Source organism: Capsicum annuum, chromosome 7, assembly GCF_002878395.1.
Source record: "Capsicum annuum cultivar UCD-10X-F1 chromosome 7, UCD10Xv1.1, whole genome shotgun sequence".
Taxonomy (NCBI): Eukaryota; Viridiplantae; Streptophyta; class Magnoliopsida; order Solanales; family Solanaceae; genus Capsicum; species Capsicum annuum.
Window position 1 is genome coordinate 161,985,139 of NC_061117.1, and position 19,633 is coordinate 162,004,771.

Sequence of the window (19,633 nt, forward strand, 5' to 3'; positions counted from 1 at the left end):
GGTGAGGTCTTCTCTATACACCGGAGCCTTTACTTTAGACTTTAATTTAATATATATTTAATCAACTAATTGATGTTATTGGGAACTTGTATAGTTCACACGCTTTGGCTCTACCCATGAATTATCCAGTAATAGGTCTTTCACAATCAGATCTACCTATACAGTAACGGTATTTAATTATGAAAGTTTGCTGGGTAGCTGATCTAATTTAAAGAAATTTTTTATTTAAATGGTGCATATCAATTATTTCATAACTTCACGAGGAAAAAGCTACTAATTTGCCTTTTTAATGTTCACTCTGTCTCATTTTGCATGCGTTTGTTTATAACAGCCAAATGAGATCTGAATGTCAAATGCCAATATACATATATAACAACATCTCTCTAGCAGTCGTGGAATTTTTGGACAAACGATGCCACTATAGAGAGGTTTGATGGTATTATATTCTTCTTTTTTCTTGTCAACGACTGAATGTTCGTTGCTCCCTTGAAATTTTGAAGTTGAAAATGTGAAGGGGAGCTTTGGAGTAACTGGTAAAGTTGCTGTCATGTGACCAGGAAGTCACGGGTTCAAGCCTTGAAAACAGCCCCTTGTAGAAATGTAAGGTGAGGCTGTGTACAATAGATCCTTGTGATCGGGCCCTTCCTCGGGCTCTGCGCATAGCGGAAGCTTAGTGCACTAGGCTTCCCTTTTTTATGTTACAGTTGAAAATGTCAACCGTTGTTTCATACTATTGCAAATTCTTAATTGTCCTCTCTCTCTCAGCTTTATCAGTACCTTATTGGAGCTATTGCGTGTTGCAACTTTTGGCTTTCTATTTTAAATGAATTAGTATAAGCCTGGTCGAAATTAATTTCATCCTGCTTTATCCACTGAAAACAAGGGTTTACATTTCATACTTTTATATCCCATTAGCAACTGTGTTTATGTTAAAGGTGGTGTGGTTATGCTTTACTGCTAATAGTTTTCAGTTATCGCAATAACCATGTTCTTAGATTTTTGGTTCTGTTTATTTTTTCTTGTAGGTGATGGAAAGCACACTGCTTCCTTGCTATTTTGATGGCTATTTATTATGTGACAACTGAAAATGTTAACTTCCATTTGATTTTTTTGTATCTGCAAAATATTCATATTGTCTTGTGAGATTGGGTGTGATATTAACTACTTTTTGATGGTTATGTACAGGGATCTGGCTAAATATGATCCTTTTAAGATCTCCGCTGTTTGTACAAAAAATGAAGGATCAGAGGGTAAAGAATTAGTATCTCCTATACCAAGTGATGATCATGGTTTTGGGCCAGAAACACCAAGTATGCAACCTTCTGTACCTGGATTAAAGCGAGTCCAAGACAACATTTGTTCAGGGGATAAGAGTGATTGGTTTTCATTGAACGTAAACAAGAGGATCAAAAGTCTTGATGGGTTGAATTTTGAAAGGAAGAACCTTGAGGAGGAGTTTGAAATGACTAGCAAGTTTGAGTGGCTTCATCCATCTCAAATTAAGGATGCAAACGGTAGAAAGCCAGGGGACCCACTCTATGATAAGCAAACACTATATATTCCTCCTGATGCATTGAGAAAAATGTCCGCTTCTCAGAAGCAGTATTGGGATGTCAAATGTAAATATATGGACATTGTACTTTTCTTTAAAGTGGTTAGTTCTACTTTCTCTCTTGTGTATTCTTCCTTCAAGCTGCTTTGTGTCATCAACTTACTGGAAAAAAGTGACTCTTCTTTCCTCCGTAATTGTATGCTAGTTCATTCTTTTTCTTTCTACTGCAACATGTTTTTCTTGTATTAGCTTTTGCTTTTAGATAGTGTAAAGTGCTATTTACTTCATCATATTTAAGAAGTTGAGCTATAAGACAACAGAAAATAGTAACTTTCGGGATGGATATGCTTGTGAATACTGTGTAAACTGAATTACCTAAAGGCTTCTAGATGGGACATGGAAAACAACCATGGTTATTTATTTGAGAATGTAGATTCTTTTATATTATTATTCTAAGACTTGGTCTGTGTACTCAGGGCAATGGCAATATCGTTACACTTGTTACATGCCCTGGAGTATATCCTTGGAAGAACTTTGAAGTTTTAAAACCATTAGGGAAATTCTATTTCTCGTTCTGTTGTTATCTTTTTTCATGAGTGGACTCTGATCCATAGTGATACTTACTGTAACAACTAAGATACAATTCTTTGCTTCTCTACTTTTTCACTCATGCATTAGTTTGTTTCGTAATTTTTTTTGGATAAGTTTCTTTATTAATATTTGCATAAGTATTGTTTCATATATTTGGAAATTATGATATTAAATCATTACATAGTGGTATCTTTCTCAAAACACTCTCTTTGTCTTTTCAAATTTTTTACCTAGTTATTTTTCTTTTTGTTGCCTTTATTTGTGATTTTGGAATAACCTCTTGTTGGATGGTGCCTATGTCAATAATTACCCAAAAGTCCTTATGTATCACAAATTTGATTATGAACCACTCGATGATAATCTTATATGTTTGTTCTTCGTGTAGAGTCCATGGGAGGAACATTGTTTTTGTAACTATTAGGAACACATAAGAATGGTTTTGGCCTTTTAGTTTTGATTCAATATCTAAATCTTTGACTCACTATATTCTTTGTAGAAGATACGCCCTTTTCTTTAAAAAAATGAGTGGTATAGCTAGCTCGGATACCGTGGTCATTATTTTTTTTCTTGTTACTCTAAGGTTAATTTTCTTACAAGATGTTGCTAGATGCTATAACTTCTAGGATTTTTCTAGGAAATGCAGGCTGTTTTCTTGATCTTCCTCTTGGTGTATTAATCCGTTAATCATGACTCTATTTTTAGTTTCTTGGCTTTCAAGTTTCTCAATCAACCGTTTAGGTCTTCCCTTTTACTGTAGGTTATATATGTGAGAAGTAAAGGCACGGGGATGTTACTTCATTGTATTAGCACTATTTATATCTATATTCTACACATTACTTACATATCTTCTTAAATGTAGGACACTAATTCTACTGTATATATTAAGTATTTAACACTTCCCCTCAAGTCCATGCATATAAGTCATGTGTACTGGGCTTGTTACAGATACAACTAACACGAGGACCTATGAGGAACTTGGTGAAGACATTTGCAAGCTGATCATTTGACTCCACATGTTTTGTATCAATATCTCTTGAGACTATTTTCTCTCAGATAAAGTGACAATCAATCTTAATGTGTTTAGTCCTTTTATGGTATATTAGTTTTGACGTAATATGAAGGACTACTTGATAAAGCACACACAAGTTAATCTAGCTAATTTCTCCGAATTTTAATTCTCTAAGAAACTGTTTGATCCAAACTAGCTCATAAGTTGTACCTATTTCTCGATATTTGCTTTTGCATTGATCGAGCAATCACATTCTGTTTCTTGCTCTTCAAGGACATTGGATTACCTTTTACTACAATACAATATCTAGGTGTAGAGCGTTTGTCAGGAGGTAATCCTTTCCTATCAACATCTTTATATCTAATGATCCGCCATGGCTTCAATCCTCAAAGAGTAGCCTTCTCTTGGGACTGACTTTATATAACACAAAATGTAGACAACTGCATCTCAATGACTATCACAGGTAGAATCCATAAATTGACTTTTAATACTCAGAAGAAATGAAATGCCAGGTTTAGTCATTATGAGGTAATTCAATTTACTAATCAACCGCCTATATATTCCAAGATTACTAAGTGGCTCTCCTCGTCCTGGTATATTTAGCATTTGAATCTAGTGTCAATGGATCTACACTTTGTCATTCTTGTCTCCTCAACAATGTCTAAGGCATGCTTTTGTTGTGAATAACAATTTCTGATCTAATTTTCCAAAAAAAATAAAAAATTAGATTCTCAAAAACAATGCCTGATGTGGACTAAGCGACTTATCTGGAAAATACTGTAGTATAGATGTGCTAAATGAGATATTGCTTCAAATTAGCGACCCTATCTTGGTCATTATTGGTGATAAGGATATCGTCAATATAAACTACCAAATAAATACATAGGTTTGTAGCAGGTTGCCGATAATATATAGTGAGTAGCTTCACTATTAGTTATGCCAAACTACTAAATTGTTGTGTTGAATTCACCACACTAGAATCGAAGAGTCTGTTTCAGACCATAAAGTGACCGATACAATCGACATGTATAGCTCTCGGAGCAACAAAACCTGGTGGTTGTTTTATGTCAACTTAATCTCAAGGTTGTTGTGCAAACACACTTTTTGTGTTCAAGTAATAAAGAGGTCAATGACAAACAATAAATACACAACAACAACAACAACAAACCCAGTGTATTCCCACCTAGTGGGATCTGGGGGGGTAAGATGTACGCAGTCCATACCTCTACCTCTGAAGAAGTAGAAAGGCTGTTTCCGATAGACCCCCGGCTCAAGGCACGAGATACCACACAAACACATAGTAAAGCACAGAAGCAGATTACATAACATAAATACGGCACCCATAAGTAATATAAAACAGAGGAGAGCAGAGGAAAGCACACAGATTCGTAATGAAACATGGAACACGGAACACGGAATCATAACAGGAATAAAACCCCCACCAAGTAATTCCCTACACTAGCGACCCAAACTGGCCCTAGTCCTCCGCCGCAATTCGCGTCCTCCAGACCTTCCTATCTAGGGTCATGTCCTTGGTGAGCTGTAACTATTCCATATGCTATTTTATCCATAAGACTGTAATCAAGCCCATATATTTGAGTATGCCTTTTGGCATAAGGCAAGTCTTAAGCCGATCAAAGGCCGTTCGGACCAACTTTGACGGTATAAACCCAATGGCAACCATGATGGAATAAGTGGTTTTGGAGTGAGGAGTCCGAAATTACACAATACAAGCTTGCTTTTTAAATGACTATCAAGAGATAATAGGGGTAGTGAGGAAGTGGCAAAAAATCTTAAACACCATCTATGGTGAAAAGCAGGGTTGGGGACAAACGCCTATACATAGTTTAAACTATGTGGGGTAGTGGAAAAAAATAAGTGAAAGGTAGGACAAGTTCCTGCAAAACACAAGATTGGAGGTTGATAATGTGTGCTAGAATCAAATTTTATTAGATGTTCGGAATGGGGATGAGAGATTTTTTTTTTTGTAACTGTTAGAATATGAGTAGGAATAAGAATAGTAGATAGAATCCTACTTGAAAAAGGATTGTAATCTAGTGTCCTACTTAGAAAAGATTAGAATGCAGTGTAAAATTTGGAAAAGGATTGGAATGAAGTGCCTATAAATAGGGTGTCAGTGTAGTAATGTAGTAACAACAATTCAATAATATTTTCTCCTATATTCTTACATGATATCAGAGCCTCTATGATTTTGATAAAGAATCAAAGAGCTTCCACTGCGGCGGATGGCTATTACCCATATATGCCGCTCGTCTGGCCAATGATTATGTTAGCAAAAGTTGGGTCACTGTGACTATTTTCTCATATCTGAATTGCCTAGCACTGTGCATCTTTCGGGTGACTACGTTCTCTTATTTGATTTGTGTATCACCGTGCATCTTTTCGGTGACTACTTTCTCTTATCTGATTTGTGTAGCATCGTGCATGTCTACGGACTGCTTCTTACGTTTAATTTGCATAGTACTGTGCATCTTTCCAACCCTACCTATATAATTTCTCTTTTCCAGTAGGATTGTGTCGTCATTTCGACCTTACCCATATAATTTCTCTTTTTCGGTAGGGTTGTACGATTATTTAGACCTTACCCATATAATTTCTCTTTTGTAGTATGGTTGTGCTGTCATTTCGACCTACCTATATAATTTCTCTTTTTCAGTATGGTCGTTTCGTTATTTCGACTCCACCCATATAATATCTGTTTTCCAATAAGGTCGTGCCATCATTCTGATCCTACCCATATAATTTTTGTTTTCTAGTAGGGACATGCCATCATTTCGACCCTAATATAATTTCTCTTTCTCGTTAGGGTCATAGTAGGGTCATGCCATCATTCCTGTGAGAAATAAAAAGAAAAATATTATGGAATTATTGTAACTATATGATTACATTAAGGCCCTATTTATAGATATTACATTCCAATCCTTTTCTTAATAGGACACTACATTACAATCCTTTTCCAAGTAGGATTTTATATGCTATTCCTATTCCTACTCATATTCTAACAATTCCAACCCTACTTATATAATTTCTTTTTCTCGATAGGGCCGTGTCGTCATTTCGACTCTACCCATATAATATTTGTTTTCCAATAGGGTCGTGCAGTCATTCTGATCCTACCTATATAATTTCTGTTTTCTAGTAGGGTCGTGCCATCATTCTGACCCTACTCATATAATTTCTCTTTCTCGATAGAGTCGTGCCATCATTTCGACCCTACCCATATAATTTTTCTCAGATATTGACCACTTTTCTGCTGTCAAATCTAATAATCCGGCGCGTGAGCATGTTCTGGCCTATTTTTTGATGACTTTCTTGTTCAAGATATACTCATCTGGTACCTGTTGCGGGGAGGTGACAGGTATTCCGTGGAATTAGTCGAGGTGCGCGCAAGCTGGCCCGGACACTATGGTTATAAAAAAAAGAATCTACTCATTTCTTGATTTTGAGATGACCCATATATTTCATACCAATTTTCGACAAGTTTCCAGTGACAAATTGACTTTTCGGAGACGTTTACCACTTTTTCGATCATTTTTTCAACTTGTTCCTTTTCAACTGTGATCGCCCAGACTTCCTTACCAGTTTTTTGGCAGATATGTTCACCAAGTCCCTCACTAGTCCTCATAGTAATTACATTTGTAACAAGTTCGGTACATTTTGATCTGTATGCACCAGCTTTAAGGGGGTGTTAGAATATGAGTAGGAATAGGAATAGTAGAAAAGGATTATAGTTTAGTATCCTACTTAGAAAAGGATTGGAATGTAGTGTCCTATTTGGAAAAAGATTGGAATGAAGTGCCTATAAATAGGGTCTCAATGTAATAATGTAGTAACAACAATTCCTATATTTTTCATAGTAACCGATGTAATAATTACCATTAACAACAAAAACCAGTACACTGAAAGATGGAAAGAGAACCTAACTACATAACCACCTTCCAGGAAGGGTTTTATGAAAGTTAAGCTTCCAACATTTCACTAGTTACACAAAGAACTTCTGATTCAAAATGACACAACTATGGCCTTTCCTAATCTTCTTGTCTATGTCTAATCTAACTATTGAACTTTCTTTATTTGTGTAATTGCTGTATCTGTATTTATAACTGTACCCCTATGCAGTATGCAGTTTCCAATTCCTGGCCTGCTACGCATGGTATACTACTGACCCCCAAAGTGCTGCTATTACCTCTGTATAAGACTGTCTCCAATTCTTCCTCTTGATCTCGTTGAGAACTTGTTTACATCTCGGGGGTAGGGTGGGGAATCTCCACCCCAGCCCATTGAGCCATACAAGTTGTAATTCCTTTTGTCCAATCACATTTAGAAAATAAGTGAGTTTTTGTCTGTATAGCCTGAGTGCCACATAAACTGTATGTCGTATTGTCCACTGTAATGTGCAGCTTTTGAAGTCTCTCTTTATTTAACAATCTGCCATGCACAACTAAATCTATGTCTTTGTTGTGAAATTATGCTCCAATTCAATTCAACAAGTCTCAGTCTCCCTTGAGCACCTTAACATTGAAGCGTAACTGGCTCCTGTTGAGTATCTTCCATTAGTTTTGAGAACTGCATCGTCCCAAGAACACAATTGAACATAGGATTAAATGAGGAGAGTGAGAGCAATCTCAATGTGGTGCCTATTCTTCCTCTCTTCTACCTCATTTTGTTGAAAGGCGTACAATAAGATTTAATGAATAATTCCTAATAAATTATAAACTGCTAAAACTGGGAAGGTAAGTATTTGAAGACATTATCACGACAATGGGTATGAATAGAAACACCAAATTGATTTTGTATTCCAACACAAAAATACGTTAATATAGGAAACTGTTAGGTTGTGGAGCCTGATTAATATGTGACGTACTGTTATATATTAGGCTGTACCTTTTATTCTCATTCTCTGTGTAATTGTACATACTTCAAGTCATTAATATAAAAAGCCAATCCGCCGTAGAGGTTACCCATGGGTGTTACCACGAAATTAATTCTCTCTGTCTCCTAAAGAACTCTCTCTAGTTTTCTTCATCCTCTCCACAGATTTAGTGTGTGTGAATTGCTAATCGATCCTAACAACTGGTATCAGAGCTTGGGAGATTCATCATAATCACTGAAGATGGAAGGATCGAAGTTTGGAATCGAGAAGTTTGATGGATCTGATTTCGGTTTCTGGAAGATGCATATCGAAGACTATCTGTATCAGAAAGATCTTCACGAACCCTTGACCGGGGTGAAGCCGGAGTCCATGAAGGAGGAGGATTGAAAGCTCAAGGATCGACAGGATCTAGGGCTGATCCGGTTGACTTTGTCGAGAAACGTGGCGTTCAACATCGTCAAGGAGAAAACCACGTCCGATCTGTTGAAGGCACTATCAAATATGTACGAAAAGCCATCTGCGATGAACAAGGTATATTTGATGCGTAGATTGTTCAATTTACAGATGTCTGAGAATGGATCTGTTGCTGATCATATAAACGAGTTCAATATGATTGTTAGTCAACTGTGTTCTGTGGATATTAATTTCGAAGATGAAATTAAAGCACTGATTTTGATGTCATCTCTGCCCGAGTCTTGGGATACTGTTGTTGCTGCGATTAGCAGTTCCCGTGGATCTGAGAAACTAAAGTTTGATGAAATCCGAGATGTTCTTAGCAAAAGCATTCGCAAATGAGAAATTGGAGTCATTTGGTAGTGCTCTCAGTGTTGACCGAAAGGGGAGAGACCAATCGAGGGGTCAGAATACACATGGCAGATCAAAATCGAAGAATCGTGGAAAATCTCCACAAAAATGCAACGTGACATGTTGGAATTGTGGAGAGAAAGGACACTTTCAGACAGAGTGCAAGAAACCCAAGAAGAAGAATCAGAAATCTGGAGATAATAATGATTCTGTTAATTCAGTAGAAGACATTGGGGGTGCTCTAATCCTTAGTGTGGACAGCCCGGTTGAATCCTGAATATTGGATTCTCGTGCATCTTTTCATTCATCTCCTAGCAAGGAATTGTTCCAAAACTTTAAGTCTGGAAATTTTGGAAAGGTGTATCTTGCTGACAACAAGCCGTTCGTGATTGAAGGAAAGGGGGATGTCTGCATAAAAACTCCAGCAGGAAATCGGTGGACATTGGAGGATGTCAGATATATTCTTGGTCTCAAGAAGAATTTGATCTCTGTTGGTCAGTTGGATAGCACAGGCTACGCAACAGAGTTTGGGAAAGGTTCGTGGAAGATTGTGAAAGGTGCTATGGTTGTAGCACGTGGCACAAAATCTGGAACTTTGTACACCACTGCAGGGTGTATAAACATGGCTGCTGTTGCTGAGGGTGCTTCCGGTTCATGTCTGTGGCACAACAGACTTGGACACATGAGTGCCAAAGGAATGAAGATGCTGGCTGCAAAAGGAGCTTTAGATGGGCTGAAATCTGTTAATATGGGTCTTTGTGAAAGTTGTGTTATGGGTAAACAGAAACGAGTAAGCTTCATGAAGACTGCGAGAGAGCCGAAGTAAGTACGGCTGGAAATGGTCCATACAGACATTTGGGGACCATCTCCTGTTTCATCACTTGGTGGATCCAGATTCTATGTCACCTTCATTGATGATTTCAGCAGAAATGTATGGGTTTACTTCTTGAAACATAAGTCAGATGTGTTTGCTACTTTCAAGAGGTGGAAAGCTGAAGTTGAAAATCAGACTGGCTTGAAAATCAAATGCCTGAGGTTTGATAATGGAGGAGAATATGACAAGTCAGAATTCAAACAATTCTGTGCAGTTTGAGGGAATCAGATTGACGAGGACAGTTCCCGGGAAGGTAAGGCAGAATGGAGTTGCTGAAAGGATGAACATAACATTGAATGAGCGTGCAAGGAGCATGAGGATACACTGTGGGTTGCCTAAGACGTTTTGGGTAGATGCTGTGAGCACAGCTGCATACTTGATCAACAAGGGACCATCAGTTCCTCTGGGGTTCAAGATTCCTGAAGAAGAATGGACAGGAAAAGAGCTCAAGTATTCTCACTTGAGAACTTTTGGTTGCACTGCTTATGTTCATGTTGATCCAGAGAAGAGAGATAAGCTTGATGCTAAAGCTATAAAGTACTACTTTATAGGTTATGGTTCTGACATGTTCGGGTACAGGTTTTGGGATGACAGGAACAAGAAGATCCTAAGACATTGTGATGTGACATTTGATGAAAATGTCTTGTACAAGAACAGAGAGCAAAAGGTTCAAGAAACTACAAACCAAGTGGGAGTTGAGCTTAAGTTGCCGAAGAGTGCACCAAAGATGTTGCAGCAGATACTCAACAAACTCCAGAGACTGTCGTTGAGGAACCAGAGGTGGAACAAGTGACACCTGAGCAGGCTGAGAGGAGATCATCTAGGACCATTAGAGCACCAGATAGGTATTCACCATCATTACATTATCTGTTGCTGACTGATGAAGGGGAACCAAAGTCTGTTGCTGAGGCCTTGTAGGTGGAGAATTCAATCAAGTGGGAGCAAGCCACGGATGATGAGATGAGCTCACTTGAGAAGAATAACACGTGGATGTTGACTGAGTTACCTGTAGGGAAGAGAGCCTTGTTGAACAAGTGGGTGTTCAGAATTAAGGCAGAACCAGATGACAAAAGAAGGTTCAAGGCTCGGTTAGTAGTCAAAGGATATTCACAAAGGAAAAGTATTGATTATGCTGAAATATTTTCTCTTCTTGTGAAATTAACTACTATTCGAATTTTATTGAGCATTGTTGCATCAGAGAATTTGCATCTTGAGCAAATGGATGTAAAGACTGCGTTTTTACATGGAGATTTGGACAAGGAAATCTATATGTAGCAGCCAGAGGGGTTTGTAGTTCCAGGCAAGGAACACATGGTGTGCAAGCTCAACAGGAGCTTGTATGGGCGGAATCAAGCACCTAGACAGTGGTACAAGAAGTTTGACTCCTTTATGAGCAAGAGTGGCTTCTGCAGGAGTGAAAAGGATCAGTGTTGCTACTTTAAGAAATATACTGATTCTTATGTATTTTTACTTTTGTATGTGGATGATATATTGATTGCAGGACCCAGTATAAAGGAGATAAACTCTCTGAAGGCAAGCCTATCTTCTGAGTTTGAGATGAAAGATTTAGGTACAGCGAAGTGGATTCTTGGGATGGGGATTTCTCGGGATAGATCTACTGGCACTTTGAATCTATCCCATGAGCAGTACGTCGAGAAGGTGCTGGCCAGATTCAGAGTTAATGATGCTAAACCCAGGACTACTCCATTGGCAAATCACTAAAATTGTCAAAGGAGCAGTCACCGAAGACAGCTTAGGAGCGGGAACACATGGCACTTGTTCCATATGCTTCTGCAATTAGAAGTCTGATGTATGCTATGGTCTGCACTAGACTTGACATAGCACATGCAGTGGGAGTTGTTAGCAGGTACATGGCAAACCACGGGAAAGAGCATTAGGAAGCTGTGAAGTGACTTCTAAGATATCTGAAAGGTATATCTAGTACTTCACTTTGTTTTGGCAATGGTGAAGTGATTTTGCAAGGTTTTGTTGATGCTAATCTTAGTGGGGATGTGGACTCAAGCATGAGCACTTCTGGATACATTTACATCGTAGGTGGTACAACAGTGAGTTGGATGTCCAGGCTTCAGAAGTGCGTTGCTCTTTCATCTACTGAGGCTAAGTATGTGGCAATAGCTGAAGCTGGAAAGGAGATGATATGGCTGGCAGATTATATAGAAGAACTGGGCAAGAAGCAGCTTAAGAAAATTCTTTACACAGATAGCTAGAGTGCCATAAGTTGGTGAAGATCCCGGTATATCATTCGAATACAAAGCACATTAGAAGACAGTACTATTTCACTCGCAGGGCAGTGGAAGAAGGTGATATGTGTTTGGAAAAGATAGAGGGTGCAAAGAATCCAACAGACGTATTGACTAAATGTGTTGATGTTGGTAAACTAAGGTTATGCAAAACCTTAGTTGGCTTTCTGTAGTTGTGTCTACAGATGTTGCGGTGTGGCGAACATATTGATGATGGAGGAATATTTTTTATTTTTTTTTGAGAATGTAATTCTTGGATGACAGAATCAGTCTCCAAGTGGGAAAATTGTTAGGTTGTGAAGCTTGATTAATATGTGACGTACTGTTATATATTAGGTTGTACCTTTTATTCTCATTCTCTGTGTAATTGTACATACTCCAAGTCATTAATAAGTAGCCCGTCGGCCGTGGAGGTTACCCACGGGTGTTACCACGAAATTAATTCTCTCTCTCTCCTAAAGAACTCTCTCTAGTTTTCTTCATCCTCTCCACAAATTTAGTGTGTGTGAACTGCTAATCGATCTTAACAGAAACAACTCAAAACAACTTGGAACCAATTGATCGCTAGATAAGACTACATAATTGTGCATCAACCTTCTTCCACTGTGTTTGTGCCTTTTCATCTCCTCTTACTAACCTTTTTAAATAGGTGATTTTGAACATCTTAACCCTTGCACCACAAATCAATCGAGAAAGCCAAGATAAATAGTTTAAACTTCTCATTGAGTATTTTAAAGTAATCCAAAACTAGAATTCTCAACTCCTATATTTTTGGAATTAAAATCATCAAATCCAAGAGATGTGGTTGGATGAAGAGATTTCTAAGTGAACAACTTCAAGAAAATTTGCTGATTAAATGTTGAAATTGTTTGTAAGGCTACTTGAAAAAAGTTGAAAGGTGAACTAGGTGATGCTGACATACTAGGGAACCTCCAAAGTCGACAAAACATGCTGAAAATATGCTGAAACAAGAGAACAACTTGAAAGTTGTTTGAGCTATGCCAAATCTACACTTGGTGGTGCTAATTTGCTAGCATAGGGATGGATTAGGTTAGAATAAGAAGGTGGCCTTTGTAGAAAAAGAACTTGAAGAATGCCGGAAAAGTACCTCAAGCACTAAGGCATGGCTTTACTCTCTCATTGGAGCCCCAGCTATTGAATGCGTGCAGGGTCTATCGAAAAATCTTATTGGGATTTGGTTGCTATCAGTGACGGATCTTTCGGATCTTTTGCAGAACACTGATGGAAAAAAAAGGTGACGCAAAATAATCCTAGATAGTCATCGGAAATTGTGGCACGATGGGTGTGTCCTCTTTCCTGGATGTTTCTCACCAACACTCTGATGCCATGTTGAAGAAAAGACATTGGAAAATTATCATTAAGGTGTCTAACTCTACTGTATTATATTGAGCTCTATTTATACATATATTGTACATCTTAATACATGATACATATTTTCTAATGTGGGATATCTAACTACATTTTTCTAGGTCTCTGCTTTACCTATTTTAAAAAGTAATAGTATGGAGTTTATTGTGGAAAGAGTTCTTAATTATTTACAATTGTTGCCTCTTACTCTTAGAGTTTTTAGTTATATACTCCCTTCGTCCCAAATTATGTGTCGCCATTTGACCGGACACGATATTTAAGAAATAAGTGTTGACTTTATTAAAGTTACAAAATTACTCTTCTTAAAGAAAGGAGTAATAGTATTTAAAATTAAGTGGGACCACTTTTAATTGAAAAGACAAATAAAAAAGGAGTAATAGTATTTAAAATCAAGTGGGACCACTAAGGGTAAAATTGTAATTGTGTCTTTAAAAACTTACCAAATAAGGAAAGGCGACATTCTTTTTGGGACGGACCAAAAAAGAAATGGTGACACATAATTTGGGACGGAGGGAGTAGTAGATTTTTCTTTTTCCTTTGAGTCATTTGCTGAGAAGAATTTACTTCATGAATTCAAAAGTCTTTGTTTTCACATGTAAATATTATTAACTATTGATTGATAGTGATAACTTAATTATAGGAGTAGAATGATATCATAATAAATGTACTTGATTAGGAATTGATTGTGTAATGTTGTCTTTCCTTATTTAGTCTTAGGACTCATTGTATAAGTACCCATTCTCATGGTTTGTATATTCATCAAGAAATACAAAGAAACTTTCTCATGTTTCTTTGTTCGGTTATTGATGGTTTGTTACTTTATTGATTGTTGTACTAGGATGACATGAATGTATTTGTTAAAGAACAAAAAGTGAAGTTTCCTCTGATTTCCAGTCATGTCATAAAATGATTTGTACTCAGTTTGAAGCTGATCTAAAGATCTTTCAAACTTACAATGGAGAAAACGTGGATAAACTTTTGGAGCTTATTTGGAGTCTTATGAGATAATCCATCAAATTGGTTGTCCTTATACTTGTGAACAAAATAGGGTTGCGGAAAGAAAATAATATAGCCATTTTGCTAGAAGTCCATGCATTTACCAAAACCATATTGGGGGATGCCATTCTAGTAGTTGCCTATCTCATCAATAGGATGCCTCTTTAAACCCTTGATTGTTAGAATCCCCTAGAAACTTTAACGGGGAAAATGAATAGACTGTTCCTACAAAGTTATTTGGGTGTGTCTCTTTTGTTCACACTAGGAACTTTAGGAAACATAATCCTAGAGCTCTTAAGTGTATGTTTATTGACATTGGGTTGCTTGCTCAAGTGTTGAACTGTAGGGTGGGGTGTTGCTGACTACCTATCTTGGACTACTACTGGGGCCCTCAAGAATGAATGTTTTGGTGTGGAATACAGTCCTTTAGAGGGTTAGAGGGTTGAGAAGAGATTAGCGGGGTGGCAAAAAGGATACTTGTCCAAAGGAGGCAAATAAATGCTTATTGAGAACACTTTATAGTATACCCACTTTCTTCATGTTTTTGTTTCAAGCTCCAATTTCGGTCATAGGAAAATTAGAGAGGTTGCAGAGAAACTTTCTTTGGGATGGAACGGATGGGGAAAAAAATTTCACTTGGTGCATTGGGAGATTGTCACTTCTCCTAAAACATGGGGAGGTCATGGAATTAAAGATTTGGCGGTTTTGAACAATGCTTTGTTAGGCAAATGACTTTGGCGTTTCAAGCTGGAGGTTCAGACCTTTTGGAGAGGGGTGATAGCTATATGAGGTAATGGAAGGGGGATGGAGAACTAGAAATGTCACTATGCTATTTGGGTGTGGTTTATGGAGGAGTATAATGAAGAGATGGGATGTGTGAGAAAATATAAGAGAAAAATATTATTGAATTGTTGTAATTATATGATTACATTGAGGCCCTATTTATAAACATTACATTTCAATCCTTTTCCTAATAAGTCACTGTATTACAATCTCTTCCCAAGTAGAATTCTATATGCTATTCCTATTCCTACTCATATTCTAACACTCCCCCTCAAGCTAGTGCATAGAAAACATATGTACCAAGCTTGTTATGGATATAACTAATACGAGGATCGGTGAGGGATTTGGTGAAGATATCTGCAACAAAACTGATAAGGACTGCTCAGGACGTCTGGGAAACCTCAATTGAAAAGGAACAAACTAAAAAAGTGATTCGAAAAGTAGTAAACATCGCTAGAAAGTCGATGTGTCGCTGAAAAATTGCCGGAAACTGGTTAAAATATATGAGTCATCTTGAAATCAAGAGATAGTAGATCTTGAACAAGATAGTCACTGAAGAACTGGCCGGAACATACTCACACGTCGGATTATTAGATTTGATGGTTGAAAAGTGGTCACCATTTAAGAAAAAATTATATGGGTAGGTTGGAACGATGGCATGATCCTACTGAGAAATAGAAATTATAGGGGTAGAATCGAAATGACGACACGACTTTGCTAAAAACTAGAAATTATATGGGTAGGGTTGGATTGACGGCACAACCCTACTGAAAAAGGGAACTTATATGGATAGGGTCGGAATGATGGCACGACCCTACGCAAATTAGATCTGAGGAGTCACCGTAAAGACGCATAGAATTACACATATCAGATCTAAGGAGTCACTGGAAAGACGCACAGTGCTATGCAACTCAGGTATGAGAAAGTAGTTCGAAAAGATGCACGGTACTACATAAATTAAATATGAGTAGTCTGGAGAGATGTACGGTGCTACGCAAATCTGATATGAGAAAGTAGTCACCTGAAAGATGCATGGTGCTACACAAATTAGATATCAGAAAGTAGGGGAAAGAAGTGCGATGGCTTAACGTTTGCTAACATGATCATTGGCCGGATGGGCGGCGTATATTGGGTGTTTGGGTATAGCTGATTGCAGACTTACTAAAGGAGAAATAAAGTAGAATTAGAAGAAGCCATCATGGAATTTGCTGAAGTCGAACCTTCTACGTGTGAGTTATCTACATTTCCTAATGAGTTAGATTTGCCTATTACTCACAAGAAAGGAGTCTGATCTTGCACCTACCACCTTTTATCTAATTTTGCCCCTTATACTTCTTTATCTCTCTCCTACAGAGACTTTGCCTTGTCTGTTTCTTTTGTGATTATTTCCGAGAAATGGAGGGAAACTTTGGTTGATTCTAAATGGAAGTAGGCATTGATTGAAGAAATGAAGGCATTGTAAAAAAAATCAGAATTAGGAACTTATTACATCACGAACAGGCAAGAAGTTAGTTGATCACAAACGGGTCTTCACCGTAAAACATAAAGTTGATGGTTCCATTGAAAGAGTCAAAACAAGATTGGTGGCTAATGGATTTACTCAGACTTAAGGAGGTGATTATCAAGCGACATTTGCCCCTGCTGCAAAAAGAATTCTTTTAGATTCTTGTCTTGTGCAACTAATCTTGATTGGGACGTGCAACAATTTGATGTGAATTCATGGAGACATAGAAGAAGAGGTGTAAATGGAAATTCCTCTTGGATATGTTATTGAACAAAGTCGACAAATGGTATTTAGATGGAAGAAACCCTTGCATGTACTTAAGTAATCTTCTAGCTGTTGAAAAGATCGACACTTCATCAACGAAAAAGATATGAGTGGTGTCTATTTCATGCGTCATCAAAAAAGCATCTAGCTGATGTGTTTACCAAAGGCCTGAATAAACAGGCTTTCATATAGTGGTTTGTTAGTTGGGCACGTGCAATATCTTTGCACCAACTTGAGGGGGAGTGTGATTGATATTGATAGCTTAATAGTAGGAGTAGAATGATATTGTATGAAATGTAATATTAATTCCTAATTAATATTTTTTTCCCGAAAAAAATTGATTAGGAATTAATTGTATAGAGCTAAGTCCAGTTCCTGTTCCAAAGTCATCACACGGTAAATTTTATGCAGGAGACTCGTATATTATTTTGAAGGTATGTTATTTTTGGTGATCTATTAGCTTTCATCATATGCTGAAGGTTCTTACTGAAGTCATTTTGTTTTACTTCTATACTGTTAGATTCTAACAGGAGAACATCGATTGTAGCTGCAAAATGTTTAACTGTTATATCATATAACTATGTGGTATAGTTTTAAATATACAACTTACCTCAAACTACAAGCTATTAACCTTTTAAAACAAAATAAAATATTCTTTTGTAAGCTAGATTTTCTCGAATGTTTCGTCCTTTAATATGACTTGACTGATCCGTAGAAGATATTGCATCCTATGGGTGAGAAATAATCTAACAAACACATCTATGCTAGTCATATCTGGCTTGTTGTATTATACTGCTTGATTAAAGTTCCAAATTGGAATATTACCTTTATTTTCTAGAAGGCTCTGGTGCTTCCATATCATGGTAAAGGGGAACTGTCCTTGTCCTATTATGGTGCCATTTATGGTGTTGGACCAGCGTGAGACTCACATAATATAATTGCTAACTATTTGTGTCTTCTCTGGGTGATGAGATGGTGATGACTTGACTGGCAGCTTTATATGTTAGATTTGTCAGCTAGAAGGGCTTTGTCTTTCCCCTTTCTTTTTAGATGTAGGGTTTACTGTGGTTGTGGGTAGAATTTGATTTGAGTACTGAATATTTATTAGACCTCATACTGAGGACATTTGGACGGAGTATTTAGAATGTAAGTTTAGTGACTCGAGGAAGGAGGACGAAGTGGTGGTGAGGTTGGACTCCCAGGATGTGTGTAAGAGGGATAGTTTTAAGTACCTTGGGTCTATGATCCAGGGGATGGTGAGATTGATGAGGATGTTTCTAACCGTATTGGAGTAGGTTGGATGAAGTGGAGGCTCGCCTCGGGAGTGTTGTGCAATAAGAAGGTGTCCTTTAAGCTTAAAGGCAAATTCTATAGAGTGACAGTTCGTCCGGCCATATTGTATGGAGCGGAGTGTTGTCCAGTTAGCACGTTCATATCCAAAAATTGAAGGTGGCGGAAATGAGAATATTGCGTTGGATGTGTAGGCTTACTAAATGGGACGGAGTTAGGAATAAGATTATCCGGGATAAGGTGGGGGTGAGGATAAGATGCGGGAAGGAAGGCTGAGATGGTTTGGGCATGTGATGAGGAGGGGCGCGGATCCCCCGGTTCGGAGGTGTGAGAGGCTAGCATTGGATGGCTTCAGGAGGAGAAGAGGTAGGCCCAAGAAATACTAGAGAGAGGTGATTAGACATGACATGGAGCAGTTTCAGCTTACTGAGGACATGAGCCTTGATAGGAAGGCGTGGAGGTCGAGGATTAGGGTAGAAGGTTAGTATTAGTGTGTGGGTTATAGCTAGCAGTCAGGAGAATTCTTGTGCAATCGAATTTAGTAATCATAAGTCAGTGCACATAGGTGTTTTTGGGATGTGCGTGTATATCACTACTAGGTGGATGTCCTATTTTCTATTGCTTAGTTCCCATTTTTCTTATTCTGTGTTGCTATTATTTCCAGTATTTCATATTCCCGTGATTTTATTCTATTATTTCCTATTCTTTATTTCGGTTATGTCATCCATCCCCTTGTTTATTATCCTTATCTTAAGCCGGGGGTCTATCGGAAACAGCCTTTCTACTTCTTCGGAGGTAGCAGGAGGTAGCAGTATGGATTGTGTACATCTTACCCTCCCCAGACCCCACACTATGGGAATACACTGGGTTCGTTGTTGTTGTTGTCGTCGTATACTGAGGACATGACCCTAGATAGGAAGATCTTGAGGACGCGTATTAGGATAGAAGGCTAGAGCCAGTTTGGGTCGTTAGTATAGGGTATTACTTGGTGGGTGTATTATTCTTGTTATGCCGTCTTGTTTCATGCTTTATTACGAATTTGTTTACTATTCCTTGTGGGTGTTGTATTTATGTTATGTCATTTTGTTCCATGCTTTATTACGGATTTGTTTATTATTCCTTTTCTTGAGCCGGGGGTCTATCGAAAACAACCTTTCTATTTCTCCAGAGGTAGTGGTATGGACTGCGTACATCTTACCCTCCCCAGACCCCACTATGTGGGAATACACTGGGTTTGTTGTTGTTGTTGTATTGTCTTTCCTTATTTAGTTTTAGGACTCTATGTATGAGTACCCAATTTCATGGGTGGTATATTCATCAATAAATACAACTAAGCTCTCTTTTTCTTGAAGTCTTCATTAACCATTACTAATGAGGTATCTAGATTTGAACTTGGGATACCATAGAATACAACAATAACAA

General features: G+C 37.8%; 1 protein-coding gene across 3 annotated transcripts in view; it reads left to right on the forward strand.

Moving 5' to 3' along the window:
• The window catches only part of LOC107877977 (DNA mismatch repair protein MSH7), an 89,072-nt gene that overhangs the window by 7,302 nt on the left and 62,137 nt on the right, over positions 1-19,633 (forward strand). For all 3 annotated transcript variants that reach the window (XM_016724810.2, XM_047393825.1, XM_016724809.2), the window contains exon 2: positions 1,186-1,654. In XM_016724810.2, the coding sequence (XP_016580296.1) occupies positions 1,186-1,654 (469 nt within the window). The remainder of the gene's footprint in view (positions 1-1,185; positions 1,655-19,633) is intronic.